This window comes from Taeniopygia guttata, chromosome 20 (assembly GCF_048771995.1).
Source record: "Taeniopygia guttata chromosome 20, bTaeGut7.mat, whole genome shotgun sequence".
Taxonomy (NCBI): Eukaryota; Metazoa; Chordata; class Aves; order Passeriformes; family Estrildidae; genus Taeniopygia; species Taeniopygia guttata.
This window is the reverse complement of record NC_133045.1, coordinates 9540316-9558555: the sequence shown is the minus strand read 5'-3', so window position 1 is coordinate 9558555 and position 18240 is coordinate 9540316. Positions and strand designations below refer to the sequence as shown.

The window sequence follows — 18240 nt, the reverse complement described above, 5'->3', positions numbered from 1 at the left end:
CATCCTGCAGGACTTCAGACTCTCTCACTGTATATACAATTCCAAACAACTGGGCTAATTTGGAAAAACCACTTTTACCTAAATTCTGAAATTAATTAGAGCTGGGGAGCTGTGAAGTTGCATGGGATCATTGCTGAGTTACTGAAGTTTTCTGTCACAGCTCCCTGGGACCCATCTCCCCGCATCCTGATGGGCCAAGAGCTGAACAACAGAGGGCAAACACTTCAAATAAAAATCAGTTTCCCTTGAGGAGCTTTATCTGTGAGGAGACAGATGTGTTCCTATGATAGCAGCTGTTCTCCTAAGGTATATAAATGTTTGTATTCATATAATTTTGTTCTAAGACTCCAATATTTATTTCTGCTGGATGGAAAGGGCCTTCCTGATTTTTCCAGACTAGCAAGAGGCCAAGGAAAAGCAATGCCTCCTCCTGCTGGTCTCCTCTCTTGGCTTGGCTGTGTGAGAAAAGGCTGCAGGTGGCAGCTCTGCTCTGGCACAGCAGGTGCCACGTCTGGCTGCACCAGAATCCCTGTGGGATGCAGCAGGACAGTGTTTGGATGCAGCTCATAATCCTGTGCAGACAACTGGGGAATATGCCTCAGCAGGCTGAGAATTTTCCTGTTTATCTCACTGGTGTGAAAGCTAATAGGATAAAATATAATGATGCTATTGAAGCCCGCTCAGGGCTGTATCCACTGGGAAATGCTCACACCTGGACTCATCTAACAGCTCTGGGAGGATGGAGCTGCTGAAGGCTTCGAGCCAAAGCCTCTGGCACAAGCAGGGGCTGCTGTGCCTGGGCACGCTGCTCATTCTGCCAAGCCTCTGTCACTGCCTTGCCCAAATGACTGGCAGACTTTCTAAAACCCAGGCCCTGGATCAGCCAGATTCTCATGCTACATCATTCTAGAAATAAAATATCAGCATGGAGGAAGGGATTTTACTTTTTCCTTTTCGCTTACAAAATGGAACTGCTGTTTTTTCAGCCAAGATCACTACAGGAAATGCTGTCAGTCAATCCACTTCACTCCTAGACAGTGCTCCAAAATCCAGCTTTTTTGATTAAGGGCTGATGCCTGGTAAGCAGAGTAACTCATGGGTAACTCCCTTGCCAGTGCCATTTCTGGCTCTGAGCCCACCTTGATGACACCAGGCTCCATTTTTAGCAGGGTGATAAGGAGCTGGCAGAGGGGTGAAATGAAAGGCTTCAGTGACCATCTTTTGTCTGTCAGGATGTGGTTGATGTTGAACCTTAAGAGAGTCAATATTGTTAAAGGACTCTGAAGGGCAGTGTCCTTGTAACTAAGGCCATTTGAGATTTTTGAGCTTGATTTTATGCATCAGAAAGAAAAATATATTCTCACATTGGAAATGAAAATGTGTGGAGGTTTAATGTCAGGAACTCTGCTCCCCGTTTCTCTTCTCTTCATTAAATACATCCCCAAAGTACCAAGAAATCCCCGTAAATAAAGAAAGAAAGAGAACAGAAGAAGTGCAAAGAAAAATAAATGTGTATTTCATCTCATGAAGGTTAAATCTCTGGTATTTTTACTGAATGCAAATTTTCCATTCTGATGCTTCGAGGCTTAAATTAATGATTGTGATTATTTAATTTTCCTCCATTTCCCTTCCGGTCGCAACCGTCGCTGTTGGTTTTCACACCACACATAAAGAGTTTTGCAGCTGCCACAGTCATTCCTGTGAAGGTACAAGCTGACCCACGCTCAGTGCTTCAGTGTCAAAGTCTGGGCTATGTTGCTTTTCCACGGTGCTCATGTAAAACCATGTATGACTGTCTGTCAGCTTCCAGCAAGTCCCTTAGGAAAACTACAGGTCATTCCCTTGGCACCTGTCCCTATAAAATGTACATTGCACAAAGTCATGATTGAAATGTACAGAGGAAATTACACATTCACCAACAGAAAAAAAAAGGAAAAAAAAAAAAAAAAAAGAAGAGAGAAAAGAAAATCCGATTGCTATTTTACAGGAGAAAAGTGTGTGTCATTCCATACATACAAAATGTTTTCAAATTGTACATAAGTACCAAAGGCATTATGAGAGATTCTTTGGAGATGAAACGAAAGTGCAAGAAAGCCAAGGCAACAGAGCAAATGAAAGGAAGCAAAGCAGCAGCTGTCTTTGCTTTCTAAAGGACAACCAAACTTCCCGGCTCAGCCAGCCCCGGAGCTTCCTGGTGGGAAATTCACCTCTCAGCTCTCACTGTCAGGACAAAAACATGAACCATTTTTAGCCCAGGTAAGGCCAAATGAGCCAGGTGCTGTTGTAAGCCATGGTAGTGTCAAGGTGTCTCAGGGAAGCGGCACACACTCCAGCAATGGATGTACCCTTTGCTCAGTAACCTATTTTGGGCTGAAGCAGCTCTTGCAGCTGAGAACTTTGGACCCAGAGATGAATTTCAGGCCAATGCAAAAATTTGATCACTATTTATTCAAGGCATCCAGCTATATTAAACCAGAAAAGTTACCTCTTCATGCCTTTGTTTATTTAGATTAAACACTGAAGGGTAAGCTCTAGCCAATATAAATCTTGTATCTGTGAAAATATTGGCAAAATTCAGTGCTAGAGGATGATTCATTTGGTGAGGCTGGTGAAATCTCTGAGTAGGGGCTATTGGAGTCTATGGGCTGACCTCCTTGGAAAATCAGATTTATTGGTTATAACATGGTCCTTTCTTCCATAACTCTAAGATCAAACATGGGCTTTTAATATTTATTTTCTTAAACATCTCTTACCTAGGGGCTTTTTAAATATAGGCAAAGGTAAGACCCATGGGGCATTGGGATCCTCTGCTTGGGCAGTAGGTTTGTGGGAGACCCTGGCACTGCCCTCAGTCAGCGCCGCTGCCGTGGGACACCCTGGCACAGCACGTAAAGACTTTGCCCTTGGATCTCCAAAGGCACAGGACAACTGCTTGGCCACACATCTTAGGAATGGGCTTTTTGGACTTGAAGTTGGCACTGGCCACTCTTATATTTGTTTGTTTGAAAGGAAGCCAAAGAAATTATCACTCAAAGAACTGCATGGCTCTGCTGCATGGCCTGTGCTACCTTCAGAAATGGGAATTCTCCTTGGGATGGCAGTCACACACCGATCCCCTCTGCAAATCTTCCTTTTTGACCGAGACAAATTATTGGAAAAGTAATTTGGTTTTATTTTACCCACTGTCTCACCTCCAAAACAGAACTTTTCTTCCCCCTGTGCATCTCAGATGCAGCTTTATCTGTTTTGATAAAGAACACGTGTGCACACGTGTTCATACCCACATGTACATACAGCCACACGTGGTGCATGTACTCGAACCACATGCACATGCTTCTGCAGCCAAAGTTGTGTTGTCCTTTTATCTTACAGGTTATGACAAAGATAAACTGTGAGCTTCATTCAATCTGTACAGAATTTACAGTTCAGATGAATAGCAATGAAGAATATATAGGAATACAGTAGTTGTTAAGTATTTATGGGCTGTGTGTGTTCGTTTTGTTCAGGTATTTTTTAGTTAACATCACAATCTCGTATTTTAGCTTCCTGATAAAATCTGTTTAAAGAAGCATTCAAATGCAGTGAATTTCTTAACAAAACAGGATGTTCATTTTTTCCCTTTTCCCAGTTATGTTGAGTCACGTCACAAACCAGGCAGGTGACACTTTGGTGTCTCTTCAACACACATAGGTTAATTACATGTAGAGATACCTATCAGCACGTGGCATGTAATGTGCAATCTGTGTGCAGTACATGTGGATAATGTGCCAAAGTGACACCAAGCGAGATAAATTTCATAAATACAGTGTCTATATTGGAGAAACAGGAATATAGTTTTAGTGTGGAGTGTTGTCGCTGTATAAGAACAGTGGCACCCACCTATATGAATTACTGATAAAAGAATAAAACATTTATAAGAATAATTTATTGAATCTCCTAAAGCATTTGATACACCACGCAGCAACTGCAGCTATGTTTAAAATCTGCTCTTGATTTAAAATAACAAAATCTCTGTCATTTTTCAGCTATATCTTCTTTTGCCTTGGTGTTCCTGAAAGTCTCAGGTATTCTACACTGTGCGTGAATTTTTTTGAGAAAAAGTGAAGAAACTTCAAATTTTAGTGTTTTTTGGGGGAGGGAAGAGTAACCAACAAAGAAAGGTTTCCATCCTCTCTGCTGACAGGAGCATGGGGTAACTCCAACTCCAGGGAAGATACTGGACCAGTGTGAATAAGCAGGCAGGACAGAAAAGACCTGTCACCAGCCTTGATGACTTGTCCTCAGGTTCTCAGCAAGGCTAAACATGGTGTCTGTGGAGAGGCTGAAGAACCAAGACCTCCACATCCAAATCTGTGATCAATCCTTTTCATGGGCATCACTGCATATGGAAAACACTGGGTCATGGCCATTGTGTTGGTCAAGTTTAAGCAATTACTGTGAAATGCTGCTTTTGCTTTAAAGAGGTGCCCATAGCATGTTAAAATAAGGAGGTATTTTCCCATTGTGGCTTGCAAGGCTTGTGCTGAGCTTTTCTTGTGTGGAGTAGGAAGGAGAGAGCATCTCTCCACGTCCACAGTCATCACTGTCAAATGGAGCTGAAATTCCAGCAGAGGCTTTGCTGGCAGCGTGACATTCAGCCTTGTTTTGGGGTCAGAACCATCCAAACTGGAGGCTCTGGCATGGCTTCTATGAAATCATTAACCCTGCCCTAAAATTATAGGCATAGCTGCAGGTGAAATCCAGCCTGGGCTTGGCACTGAGCTTTGAAAAGCCTTGTGGTTTCTCAGAACCAGGCAAACAGATGCTGCTTGAACAATCCACCTGCAGCTGTATTTACAGGAATTAGGAGAGGGCACAATGCTTCCAGGTTCATTGGCAGCTTTGGAAACAGCACAGCTTGGACCAGCTGCTTTCCAGCTCTCCCCATTACCGAGCTGGAGCCTGGCATGCACAGCCACATTGTGGGTTGCCAAAGGGACAAGGGTCTTGAAATCAGCTCTTGCTTCAGGGAGCAAAACCATCTACACTGGTAGAGCCTGTGAGCTCTCCTCAGAAATATTCACCTGGACAGGAAAACTTGAGCCAGACCTCATCCCTGTGTCACTTTAATCAGCTAAAGCCACGGGGATAAACCCTCACAGGGCTCAGAGAGACAGCACAGACCCCATCCCCGTATGGAAAAGCTCCAGCAGACCAAACCAGGGATGTGTTGAGGCCACAGTGGCTCAATGAGGAAGCAAATAAATGGCCAATATAAAGCAAAACTGTCATGTTAACAAAACACAAAGGCTCTCTGGTGCATCTGGTGATGCCAGGCCGAGTCTCAGAGCAGAATTCTGGCATTACAGCTTCCCTGGTAAATAGGAAGGGGAGGATATGGGGCCAGGGTCAAACCCAGTCATGGCAGCAGTGCCAAGAGATATGAGGGACTGCAAACACCAGCAAGATGGGCAAACCCTGAACGCCTCATGACAGGCTGGTATTGCAGTGGGGAGAGCACTGGCAAAATATTAATGGAGATGAAAATGTAGCTCAGTGCCACTTTGTAAGGCGAGTGAGAGATGCTTCCATGAGGAATGGTTATGGCACAGTTGCAGAGTGCCCGAGACCACCGAGGCTGTAGGAAAGGGTGGGTGGAATTTCCAAAGAGTGGCTTCCAAGGTTTGGAAGTCACCTTCTCCCCTGCACCTCGAGCTGTGCTGCAGGCACAAAAGCACATGGCACCCCAGGGCTGGAGGCAGGTGAGAGAATCCTGTGGGAATTAAACCAGACATATGGCAGGTCCCACACACGTGGGTTCAAATGGCATCTTTGAAATGAAGACCAGGCCTCCATCCTTGGCACTGCCTGCTCCTCCAAACCCACAGCAAGGGCTGTCCTGGATGCTCTTTTTCAGAGGCATCCAGAGGGAAAGGAGGTTGTGACACACAGCCAACACAATTGGTATCTTTTTCCTCCCCATTTACACATTTGAAGGACCCAGAGGTACAAACATGGGGGTTTTCACCCCGTAGTCACAAGCAGTAGAAATGGAGTCTGTGCATGCTGTATCAGAGGGATGGGTGATGACCAGTTGCAGCATGAAAGACACTTGGTATATCAGTGTTACCTACAGAAGCACCGCAGCACCCCGCGAGGCGGCTCCCTGGGAGCACAGCCTCTCCCCAGAGTGATGCTTTTGGCAACGTTACCTTGTCAGGTACTACAGCAATCTGGGAGTGCAGATACAGCTGGAGCATATTGCTGTCTACTCATCTCAGGCTGCATGCAGTAGCAGGCAAAATTGAGAGTACAGTCAGTGAGATAGTCCAGAAAGCACATTCATAAGTTAAAAAGGTTCCCACTGCTACCTAAATTCAAAGCGTGACTAATAGTGTATCAAAAGGTGTGTGATCCCTCTCCCTCTAGACACTAAGGTAAGGCAAGCAGTATTGTGTCACTGGGGCATCAAACACTAAGATATACTAAAGAAGATTCCTATGCAGTAGTATTATCCTTATTATTAAAAACCCACCCTATTGTTAGTGTTAAAAAAAACAGTGAATCCACACCCCTGCACAGGCAGGTTTTGCTCTGTGAGGCAGAAAAGTCGGGGTGTTTGTGTGCTAAAAGCAAGGGTTTGCTTTTACACCTCTGAGCAGCAGTGACCCTGCAGGGCTCGGAGGGGCTGCTGCCCTCAGCCCTCCCCACAGCCTTCTCCTCAATACTACCTGCAGCTGAAGGAGCTTTTGTATCTGATTTCCTTGTTTGTGGCTCAGGAAAAGGAAGCTGATGAGAACAGAAGAGGCTGAGCTGTGATGGAGAGAGGATGGAGAGGATGTGGACGTGCAGCTGTGGGTTGGGAAGAAAGGGTTGGAGGCTCAGGGTTTGCTCAGCCTGAGCATTCACATGATGGAGAAATAGAAATCCTTATCCTGGTCCTGGGCTTTTTAACATTCCCAATAAAATACTCACTATTATGGGTCTTTGTATGGGACAACTTTGGGTAAATTCCCTAGGAATTTCAGTTTCTCTTTTAATACTTATATTTTTGTCTTAGCAATAATGTTGCTGTGACCACAGTGGTCTGAGAATATCGGGAAAATGAGGTTTCCAGTAGCTCCCTCTTCAGAAAAGTATGAGTGAAGGTGTTTATTTTTCCTCTTGGGCAATTATCTGGAAGGAGAGCATTTGTATCTGAGGTGATGCTCTGGCTTCTCAGGTAGATTATACAAACTTTTTCTAAAAATTCACATAATTTAAAATCTTAAAAATCAATTAAAAATGTAAAAATATACTTATTTATCCATAAATAGCAATGAACCTGCAAAATTTATTTGGACCTATTAAGCAGTATTTGAAACAAAATGCATTTTTAGAAAATCTGATCTATCACATAGTCTGTCTAAAGAAATAGAATGGCTTTCTGAGCTGGATGAGAGGTTTGGTTTTGGTAAGCTCCTTGACTTTTTTTTGCTTTAAAAATTGTTGTTAAGAAAATGGGTCAACAAGGAAATTCACATACAAAACCTGCACTTGAGTAACATTAAAGTCCCTTCCCAAATATTGGGAAATTTGACTTATGGCTGTTCCTTTGCCTCGGGGTCACATTATGAAAGGCTACCTTGCAACATCTCCTGTTCAGAGAACTCCTCAGACCACCTGAACTCACACTTGCACCTGAAGGACCAAAAAACTTACTGTGGCTTCATATCCCAGCCCCAGGCATTGCTCCATCCCGTGGGTGGGCCAATTGCAGGATTTCTTTCCAGACCTAGACCGTGATTATGGAAGAAAAAAAGCCCAGAAGCTTCTTGGAGAGCAGAGCTCAGGCTCTGGTCCAAGGCCATGGCTCCACATTCAACACAGACACACCTGGAACCAGGCTCTGGGCACAGAACCCAGTGTGGGCATGGGCAGCCATGGAGCAGCTCAAAATAGTCTGTTGGAAATTCGGCTTTCACATCTTCAGCTCTCTTTGGACTCCTCCATCCACACTTGGCTTTGCCTAGAACTTGCTTCTGTCCTCCAAAAAAAATATGGAGTAGCATTTGGGAGGAAGAGGGAAGCAAAGAGTAGCCCAAGAGAGGCTCAGCAGAGGGGCAAAGTTTGCCTGCCCTCCCTTTTTAAAGGTCTTTCACATCAGGACTGCCTTATCAGCAACCCAAAACTGATTTATTTTCTTGTAGTCTGGTGGTTAAGACTTCTTGTGGGAGATTGCCACCAGGAATGTGTGGTACAGACAAGGGGGAGCTGAGTGGTTAGAAGGGAAGACTTTCCACAGAGTGTTGGACTATGATTCAGGACAAGAATGAAATTATTTATGTCAATAAGCAACAAGCAGGACCTGTCATTGTTTATGCAGGCTTAAATAATTTCATGGAAAGAATGAGCATTATTTGTAGCTAATTCTAGTGTAAGTAAACCCCCAAATCCATGGGGTTTTGCCTGGATGAATGAGAAATGGTGATTTATGGCATGGTTCTGCATGGAGGTGTGTCAGAATTTCTTTGATATGACATCACAGAAAAATATATCTCATACCCCTTCAAAGAGAAACTCTATGTGAATTCTATGTGAAATGTGTATAAAACCAGATTTTGCAATCACTGATTACGGGACAAATCCAACAACTTTTCAAGATACAAGTCAAAAGATCTTCATAGATTCCAGTGCAGGAAGTTGAAGAGGAAAAACCCAGTTTTTCCTATGCAATGCCTGAAAATGGGCTTTAAGGTCCCTTTCTACCCAAACCATTCTGTGCTTCTGTGAATGGATGAATCTGTGATTCTCTTACTGAAGCCCAGTCATGCACCTGTGCTGCAATAGGACTGCATGGCATCATCCTTATCCTCATCCTCATCTGGCATTCCTGCCTCTATATCATAGCCTCTGTGACAAATTTCTAGCAGGCCTTGCAAAGTAATTGCAAACAAATAAGAGAATAAATCTTTGTTATCTCTGACTAGGACAAAATTTGCAGTGAGCAGCTGGTGGAGAAATGTCGATTTTTGCCTCACCGAATGCAATTTCCATTCTTGTGGTCGGTAGAAAGCCCAGGCCACACATTTGATTTAGGACCTGCTGACACTTCTTGTTCTAGCAGAAAGGATCTCATTTTGGAACACACCAGAGGCAAATCTGCACAATTTACAGCCATTTGGCATTTAAAGTTGTCTCTGTGTGGAAGTCAAGGGCATCGCTGCATTAACTCTGCGCAAAGGAATCTGGAGCTAGAAGGAGTTTTGGAGCACAAACAGAGAAGGAAAAACTGGAGATGTTAACAAAAACATGGTTCATGAGGGGAAAGAAAGGAACTAGCATGGCTGGAAGCCCAGTTTCTCCATAATAACAAGGTTTTCCCCTCCTGAATGGTGAAAAATAACAGGAAAAGTTGTGAAGATACTTCCCCCTTCCTCATTCCTTGGTAAGACCTGTGTGCCGGCCCTGGGCACTCACAAAAGAATGGTTTTATTTCCTGTCTGCAAGTTGTCAAACTGCACCCACATCTTCCCTAAGGCCAAAATTATCCTGGGTCTCCCCTGGTTGCTGTGTGTGGTCAAGCAAACAGGAGGAGAGAAAAAAGGCTGTGAGTCTCCCTTCAAATCAAGCAAATCAATGTCCAACCTCTCAAAGGCCACACAGAAATGAAGCTGTCACCTAAGTACCCTTAACAGGCTCTTGATATGACACAGGGAAAATGTGTAAAGAACAGGGCTTGAAATCACAGCAGAAAACACACGTGGGATTTGGGCTGTGGATGCACAGCAAGGTTCAGAGGCACAATGCCAGCCATGGTGTCCCAGCCCTGGAAACAGATCCCAAACCAAACTTCTCCTGATCCACACCCTTGCAAATAAAAACCCCTACCAACTTATCCATGTGAAGGATCACTTTGTGGCTTTGTTTTGGTCCCAAAAGAAACTTGGATCATCACTTTTCCCCTCGCCTTCCCCCAGCTGAAGGAGCTGCTGAGGTTCCTGGTAATGACACAATGACCTTTCCAAGAAGAAATGCTTCCACAATAACGAAATGGAGCAGGCTGGGATTGGCACAACTTGCGGGCAAGCACGGGCAAGAGGCTTCTGAAAGACCATGAAGAAACAAAGCAGCGCCTCTCAACTCAGCTTGAGGGATCCAAACAAACCAAAGGATGTCCCGAGAATGTGGAGGTGACATTCTTGGCAGGGCAGGAGAAGAAAGGAAAGATTTTCACGGGCATAGTGTGTGCAATAAAGTGTTCAGGCACAATGCAAACTGTAAGAAAAGTGCCCACTCTGACCAACAGGGCTTCCAGAAGATGGAGCTCAGCACTTAACTCACAGCAAGGCAGGGACCACAGCATCCTGCACGTCCACCCTCTCCCTTTGCCTGGTGGCTGTGCCTCCCCAGCAGCGCTGCTGGCCACAAGAATGGCTTGGGATCATGGCAGCCCTCCAGACAGGTTGCCTTTGGTTTGACTTTGCTTTCAAAGCACCCCCAAGTCCCTTGTCAGCAGAAGGAGAGATAATTAAATATAATGCATGGTTTAAAATATAAAACTCCATCCCCACAGTGTCTCGTCCTCCTTCTCTGTCTTATTTCTCTGCCCTCTGGATTGCCCCTCTTCTTGCACTCAAGCTCATATTTCTGAGTTTTCCCCAAGATGAGATCATTTCCAAACTGCTCTGGTTTAGAGCAGTACCCCAACAAGTCCCACTTAAGGCCACATCTGCTGCTCATGGAAATATCCCAGCCACCATCCCTCTCTGCTAGGGATTTTCCATGCATTATATTGGAATTATGTCACTTTCTTGACAGCTAATGAGAAACCATGGAGTAACAACCCCTCATTATTACACATGCCCTGAAACCTAAGCCAGAAACAGGCATGTATTCTGTCTGTGACTCCAAAACACCTAAAGGTGTGGTCAACTCCTGCCATGACATAGCAATTCCCACCTAACACTTGTCAGCCACCAGTTAATGAGATCTACAAAAGACCTGGCTGGGTGATTTATTCCTGCCCTGCGCTTCTGAAGATTCCCAAGAAATGCAAATTGCCTACTCTGCGCCATGGAAGTTTCACCTAATGATCTTAGAAAGAGTGTATGAAAGAAATCTGGACTTCACGGCTCCAGTTCACTCATCACCGTGACTCTTCCACAAATGCAGGCTCGGACCTGCTTGTTCCCCCCCAGAGTAAGCTGCAAGAAAGTATCTGCCAGCTAAGGGTGTCCTAGAAAGAGGAAAACCTTAGCTGTCAATCTCCTTGAGAAGTTCGACACGAGGACAGCTGGAGCGGGCAGCTGCCAGCGCTCGGACGTGGCTCGGCGGCTGCAGGGAGGCTTCACTGCCGGGGGGTTGACCAGCCCATGTCACTGAAGGGTCCCTCGCCCGTGGCCGACCTCGGGGGGGGACCACAGGGCGTGCAGAGGTCAGAGTCGGTATCTGACTCCCCTTCTGCAATGTAGGGTCTGATTTTGGCCACGGCTGCATAGCAACCGTTGTTAAGGATGTCCAAGTTCTCTTTGGACTGGGAGATGCTAAAGCCGCTGAAAGAGCGCTCCAGTTCCTCGTGGTCCACCGAGGGGATGGAGATGGACGTGTCGCTGTCTCTCATGGCACTCTCGTGGTGTTTGGTTGTAATGTCTTCGTTCCTCAGGTACTCCGCGCTCGCCCGGTGCCCGCCGCTGTAGGCGGACAAGGAGCGCTCGTGGGAGGGCGGAGGTGGGATCCGGACCAGCGAGCCGGGGTCTCCGATGGGAGAGGAGCCGTGGCTCTGCCGCTGGCACGACGTGGAGGGCGGGCAGGCGTTGCTTGGGGCTGGTGGGGCAGAGAAGTTCTTCTGACCCATGGAGCTGGTGGACCTGATGATCTTGATGATGCAGCCGTTCTTGTCGATGTGCTCCCTGCTGTCTTCAGGGCTGTGGTAGGGAGGGGCTGGGTCTGGTTCTTTGGACCCAAAGTAAGCTTCTGTCTCCGTTGGTGGGATGCCCATCCGCTGCATGTAAATGTTCACCAGGAAGTCCAGCTTTTTCTCCATGGACTGAACCTGCAAAAACACCACAGTTCCAGCACTATGTGCAGGCTGAGGCACATTAACATCCTGAGTATGAGCAACTTCCATTGAGGCACAAGTGTGGGGCTGGGTTTCATTGATCACCTCTGCCTACAGTGACCCACAGCATCTTAAACTTTAAGTAAATATTTAATTATCCTGTGCTGAAGACTTTAATTCTCCACCTTTTTACAGGGTTTCCCTTGTTACAGGATTTTCCTTATTGCTCCTCTAATCTTTGTGACAGGCACCAAGTTCTAGAAAAGCTGGAGTACAGTTGTTTCTCCCAGCTCCTTCTTGCTCTTTGCACTTGTCTGAGCTCAGAAGGCCATTGGGATTTCTGAGCCTTCTGCTCTAGGAAGATTTTAAATCTTCAGCAAAGCCAGCAGCTCCAGCAGCCAGGCTCAGGGACTCATTTGAAATGTGTCCAGTGTGGTGGCAAAGAAACCAGGGTGTTGTTTTCAAAAATAATGCAGGCTTTTGACAAATGCAGTAAACTAGACTCAAAGTGCCTGGTTTGAAAGTAGCACTTAGGCTTCCAAGGCATTTTGTGTCCTTTCATAACATCCACCTTGCTTCTTTTTCAAAGTATTCTGGGCTCTCAATTTTTTTAAACTAAAAGGTAACATCCCACTGAGGGAAAAAGCCAAGGAAAAACCAACACAATGCATGAAACACCCTCTGACAAGAATCCCTTCCCGATCCAAGATACCTGTTTTTCAACTTTTCCAAGCCTGCCCATCATGCTGGGGTCTTCAGGCAGCTCCCCTTCTGCTGGCCCTTTGGTCCGATCCTTGTCGGTCATGGATGATCCTCTTCCAACAATCTGGTCAACTCTACCGGGATCAGAAAATCCCCCCGCCCCCGGAAAAGGACCTGGAGTCAGTTGGAGGCAGCAGGTGAGGAGGGCACTGCTTGTTGTGCCTCCACGGGACAAAGCAACAGCCTCTCTCCCAGCTAACACTCCAAATTACTCACAGACACGCAGTGGCACTGAAGTGTTAATTCAGATGCAAAATTCAGAGCGGTATTAGCAGAGTTTGAAATTATCCATTTCTGTTTATACAGATAAAACCTGGCACATTATGCACAGTAAATTTACCCACTGCAAAGAATTTCTTTTAACTGGCTTTCTTCCAAATCGATTAACTTCTTATTTGCACTGAGAAATTATTATTTTGGGGGAAGATCAAGTTTTCTGTCTAGCAAATATCAATGGGATCTTTTTCGGTCTTTGCAGCAGTTTCCTCTCCTCCATGCAAATGTCCATGTGTGATTCTCATGTCCATGAAAAAAAGCTGTTTGTCCTAAGATCCAGACAAACAGGTGCAGTGATAACTGTTTTAGTGGAATTACATCAAGGCTGAATTTGGCTAGAACTCACCAAACATTACCAAACTGTTTTCATCTCAATGCAGTTCACACTTGCACTGCTAGATTTACTGGTTTTTATTAGCAGGGCTCCCAGCTGGCAGCAGCAAAGGGGGCTTCTGCCAAATCAGCTGGTAAAGGTTACCAGGCACAAAATTTGGTACTGACTTCTTTACACCTGTCACATTTGCATTTCCTTATTCCCAGTATGGAAACACCTAGGTTGATTAACAGCTCTGTATGAAGAGAAGGGAGGAGAGCAGAACCACTTTGGAAGCTGGAATTCAATTTTATTAGAGGCATCAAATATAAATTTCTGGAGAGTAAACACTGTAGCCTCTTGATCCCTCAAAAGTCTGAGGAGCAACACATTTTTGGAATAATTTCTTAATGGCAGCCAGGTTTATAGACTAATTCTGTGCTGAGCAAACTTTACTCTTGCATAATGCATCAAACATAAGGGTGGCATGGGGAAAGAAGGGTTAATTAATCTGATTGAAACCAAGTTGAGGAATCTTGAGCAAAAACTCAAAATGCTTCTTACACAGTTCTGCCGTGTGGGCCATGGGTCCATGCACCAGGAGGAGGAAAAGGAAGGAGCTGAACACATACAGACAGGGGAAAATGAACAAACAAAAACCAAGGAAAGGAATGAGACGTGAGGCTATTTCCAACACAAGAGCCATCTGTTTGCTTCACATTGGACAGGGACTTCATACTGATGTTGGCTGTTGACACTGAGGGACAGGTACCAGTGGGAACGGACCAGCGTGGCTCCCTTAGCTTATATTAGAGCAACAACACTTTACAGCACCAGATCTGGCTCAAAGAGATGAAGTGGATGAGCACATCATACCAAAGACAGAAAATATAAGCCAACAATCATTTCAGAGTTTAGTTTTGATCCCAGAAGCTACTTGATTTGGGCAGGGATGTGACAGAATTCTGTTCTGCTTAAAAAGCCATGTTTGATCCTTTGCTTAGCAATATAAGCACAGGAGTACAAGGAGCACCAAGTGCTGGAATTACAAGTGTGAGGAATATGCATGCCTTATTTCTCTCTTGTAATGGGAGAAGGAAGTCACTGACATGTACAGGAACTCCCCACGAGGGATGCAATTACTGACAGGACATACAGCACAAGAAATCCTAGGACAATGTCGTTACCATGTAAGCAAAGAGCTGTTAAATTGGATACCTCGGGCTACCTTGGTGGGGAGTCACAAGCCAAGGCGTGGTACAGCCACTGTATGAACTCCTCTCCTGTATGCACAAGCAAGTAGACTGGTAAAAGAATGAACATGTGTTTAAAGAGGCCCAAAGTCTAAATATTATTGAGTACTGCGGAAGGCCAAGAACAATCAGGGTGCTCTGTCCTCCTGTCCCATCCAGCACCACACTGACACTGAAATACATCCACTAATGGAAATGAGATGTCTCTCAGCAGCTGTGGAGTAGAGCAGGGAGGCAGGACAGACTGTGACACAGAGAGGAGAACCCAACATTGCATTGTAACCCTAATTTGAACCTTGAAGAAATCAAGGCAGGACTTCTGCTGTCTTTCATACCTGAAGAGAAGAGCTACCCAGTGAGTGAACCTCACATGGCCCATTTCAGGGGCCAGCTGGCACTTCACAGCTGGAGTGATCACTAAGAAGAGCACTAAGTTGTTGCTCACCTTCAAGGACACAATTTGCCTTTAGAGCTGCTGGGATTTAGGAGCAGGGCTGAAGCCCTTCACAAATCTCACCCATAAAGCATTCAGAAGCCCTTTCCCATTGTATAATTGACACCAGAGCCCAGAATTCCTGCTTGATTCATTCCCCGTGTGTCTACACCTGAACATAGTCCTGACTCCTGGGGTCGGTTGTCTTCAACAGCTCTGAGGAAGCAGAGCCAGATCTCTGCTTGGAGGAAGAGCAGCACCACGGATGTGCAGGAGGGCAGCTCTGGGCCTCTGGCGTCGGTGCAGAGAGGGGAGAAGGTGAACCAAGTCCTTCTGTCTTTATGGGAGAAACCAGTGCCAAGTTCTCCCACCCCTTCCCTTGCCATGGCACAAGCTGGACCACAGGAGAGTGCTCCTACCCTCAGCAAAGCGCAGATTTCATTTATCTTATCCGATACAAGAGAAAAGAGGAAATGCCTTTTGGGCTCCCAACCCACTTGCACCTAGCTGAGGACCACCAAGAGTAGGGGGTCCTTTTAGCCATTACAAGATTTTGAGATTTTGTCCAAACTGGGCAACAAAGCTCAAAAGATGAAGAAGAAAGAACACATTCCACTTCAGCAAGCAGAAGGGGATAATTTATGTTCTTACTGCATGACAAAGGACCAAGAATCTTCTGGGGTGCCCATCCCACTTCTACACTACAGGCCAGGGGGAGATTTGTGTCTTCTCAATACTTATTTTTGCTGTGCCGAGGGAAGAATTCAGCTGAAGCTTTGGAAGAGCCAGGCCCATGTTCTTTCTTTCCTGGCAGAAGAGGATTCAGAGATTTCCAATGATGCACAACCAACTGTGCCATCTGCTGTCCTTGGTTGGCTCTGCTGGGCCTCAGTTTGGGAGGGAGAGAGAAGAGGGGATTGCTCTTTACAGCGGACTTTACTGTCTTTCCTTCTTTCTAATGATACAAAAAAAATGTAAATTCTTGCATCAGCCACAGTGCAGGTTTTCTCATGCTTCATTATGCTTCATGCTAACAGTGCATGCAAAGAGGTGTAATAGGTCACCCTCGGGCCAGAAGCAGACATCAAAAGGTCAAACGGCTCAAATGAGATAAAAATGAAGTGTTTGGGAATAGATACTCAAGTATTTTCTTTTTTTTTTTTTCCCTTTATCTCTTATAAATTTTTGTAAACAATCCAAGCATTGAAGCCAAACCCCCTTCATCCATGTCACAGGACTGGCTACTTACCCCTTCATTTGGCAATAAAACTTGCCCTGGACCAATTTAGATCAACAACTGTTTTCCAAAAATTACAGCTGAGATTGCACCTACTCTAGACTAAATCAGATGATCACGGGAATTTTATCCTAATTGTGTGTAGAGCATGGAGCAAACACCATCAGCCAAAGCACAGCTGTGGGCATCTACCAGGAGCCCCCTGACTTTGCTGGGAGCTGCTTGAAGAAAGATTTTGGCTGAACTGAGCAATCTGTAGGATCAAGACAGCTCATGGGACATCCCTCCTGTGATGTTTCTCTTAGCAGAATTTGGCTAAAACACGGGATGCAGACTGAAAAGGAGAAGCTGGAGCCATCCATGGGGACCTCACAGGACACAGACCCACATGGTGTTGGGGTGACAAAGAGCATGGCAGCAGCAGAGCCTGACCCAGGGATTTTTGGATCTGGGCTTGGGGCTGCTCAGAGCTCTGGTTCCCATCCATCAGTCCCTTGAGCACCTCACAAGTGCTGCTGGTGTCTGTGGGAGGATGAAACTGCCAAAAATTAAGTGTAGCATAAGCCTTTTCATGGGTGGGAACAGAATTTTCAGCAGCCTTCTGTACCCTGCTGCTTTCTGCAGTCACAGCTTGGTAAGGGGAAAATGAAAAAAAATCATTGGAAAAAGGAGAAATTATGAAAAAAAGTCTAAATATCCCAGGAGCCTTGTGGGCATGTACGAAGATTTTTAAATCAGTATTAGAAACTGTATAAATGGTGGGGGGAAAGTCATTAGCATGAAGCTGGTAGAGCAACAATCTTGGACTGAATAAAACAAATATTCCAGTTTGAGGCCTCCTCCCCTCAGATACATCAATCACCTTCGCTGTGTGTGAGGCACAAGTTTTCACATGAAAATCTTGCTTTTAGTGAAGGCATGTTGGGCATATCCTCTTAAAGGTTAAATACAACAACATTCATTTGAATATGTATTTTTAAATTTAAATATAAATGTTTCTGCAGATAGCAAGGCTATTTTGTTTTCAAAGACTTCTTTTGGCAGGGAAGGTGAATGGGAAAAATTACTTTTCTGAAAGCTTTTTTTTTCCAAGCATAAAGCTTTGGGCATCTAGAAAATTCTATTTTTTTAATGTTTGAACTAGCTGAGTGGGAAAAGGTAAGCTTTCAATATTCCTTCTACTTACATTTATCTAGTGAAGATTACTCAGAGCAGCTTAAATAAAAATCAAGAGATTTGTCACATATTAGCTTTTAGAGAGGCAAATATATTTAGGAAAAAAATATTTGAGGCTAAGCTTACTGCATTTAAAAATCACCTACTATTACCACATGGAAATTTACTTTCTGGCAAATATTTATACCTGCCTTGGGCTCTAGTGGTCTCAGTGCAGAAGAAAATACAGCCCAGCTCATGGCCTTGCAGCCCAGACCTCAGAATGCCCTAAATTGGGAAATTTTTTGAGTAAATATTCTTCATTGCATGAGCTTCAGATATGGTTTTACTTAGGGAGAGAACTTGATGAGAACTATCTCGCTGTGTGACTGAGGGCTGGGTTTGACTCTTGCTCCTTTTGCTTGGAAAATTGATTTCTTATTTTTCGGAGTATGAGTCCCATGGTTGTAGTATTTCAACACAATTTTTCCCTCCTTGGTCAGCAGAGTGGCACCAGGAGGAAACATAGATCTTGGTGTTCATCAGCTACAAAACACTTCATTCTTACTTTGCCCACTGAAATAAACTCATTTCATTGCCCAAAGAGCTGCAGAGGCTCCTTTGCTTGTGTGTGGATGGTGTCATCCTTTAGGAACTGGATTGTTCACTTTATATTGGCTTTGTGGGTAAATATTCCACCTTTTACATTTGAAGACAGCCTGATAAAATATGAGATATTTTAAAAAGATACAATTTAGCTTTCTAACACCTCAAAGAAGACTGAAAATAGGA

General features: G+C 44.8%; 1 protein-coding gene across 12 annotated transcripts in view; it reads right to left on the bottom strand.

Moving 5' to 3' along the window:
• Positions 1-1493: 1493 nt before the first annotated feature.
• The window catches only part of KCNQ2 (potassium voltage-gated channel subfamily Q member 2), a 72931-nt gene continuing 56184 nt past the window's right edge, over positions 1494-18240 (bottom strand). For all 12 annotated transcript variants that reach the window (XM_030288781.4, XM_041720238.2, XM_030288780.4 and 9 more), the window contains 2 exons: positions 12732-12855; positions 1494-12013 (listed from right to left, as the gene is read on the bottom strand). In XM_030288781.4, the coding sequence (XP_030144641.4) occupies positions 11309-12013; positions 12732-12855 (829 nt within the window). In that variant the 3' untranslated portion in view covers positions 1494-11308. The remainder of the gene's footprint in view (positions 12014-12731; positions 12856-18240) is intronic.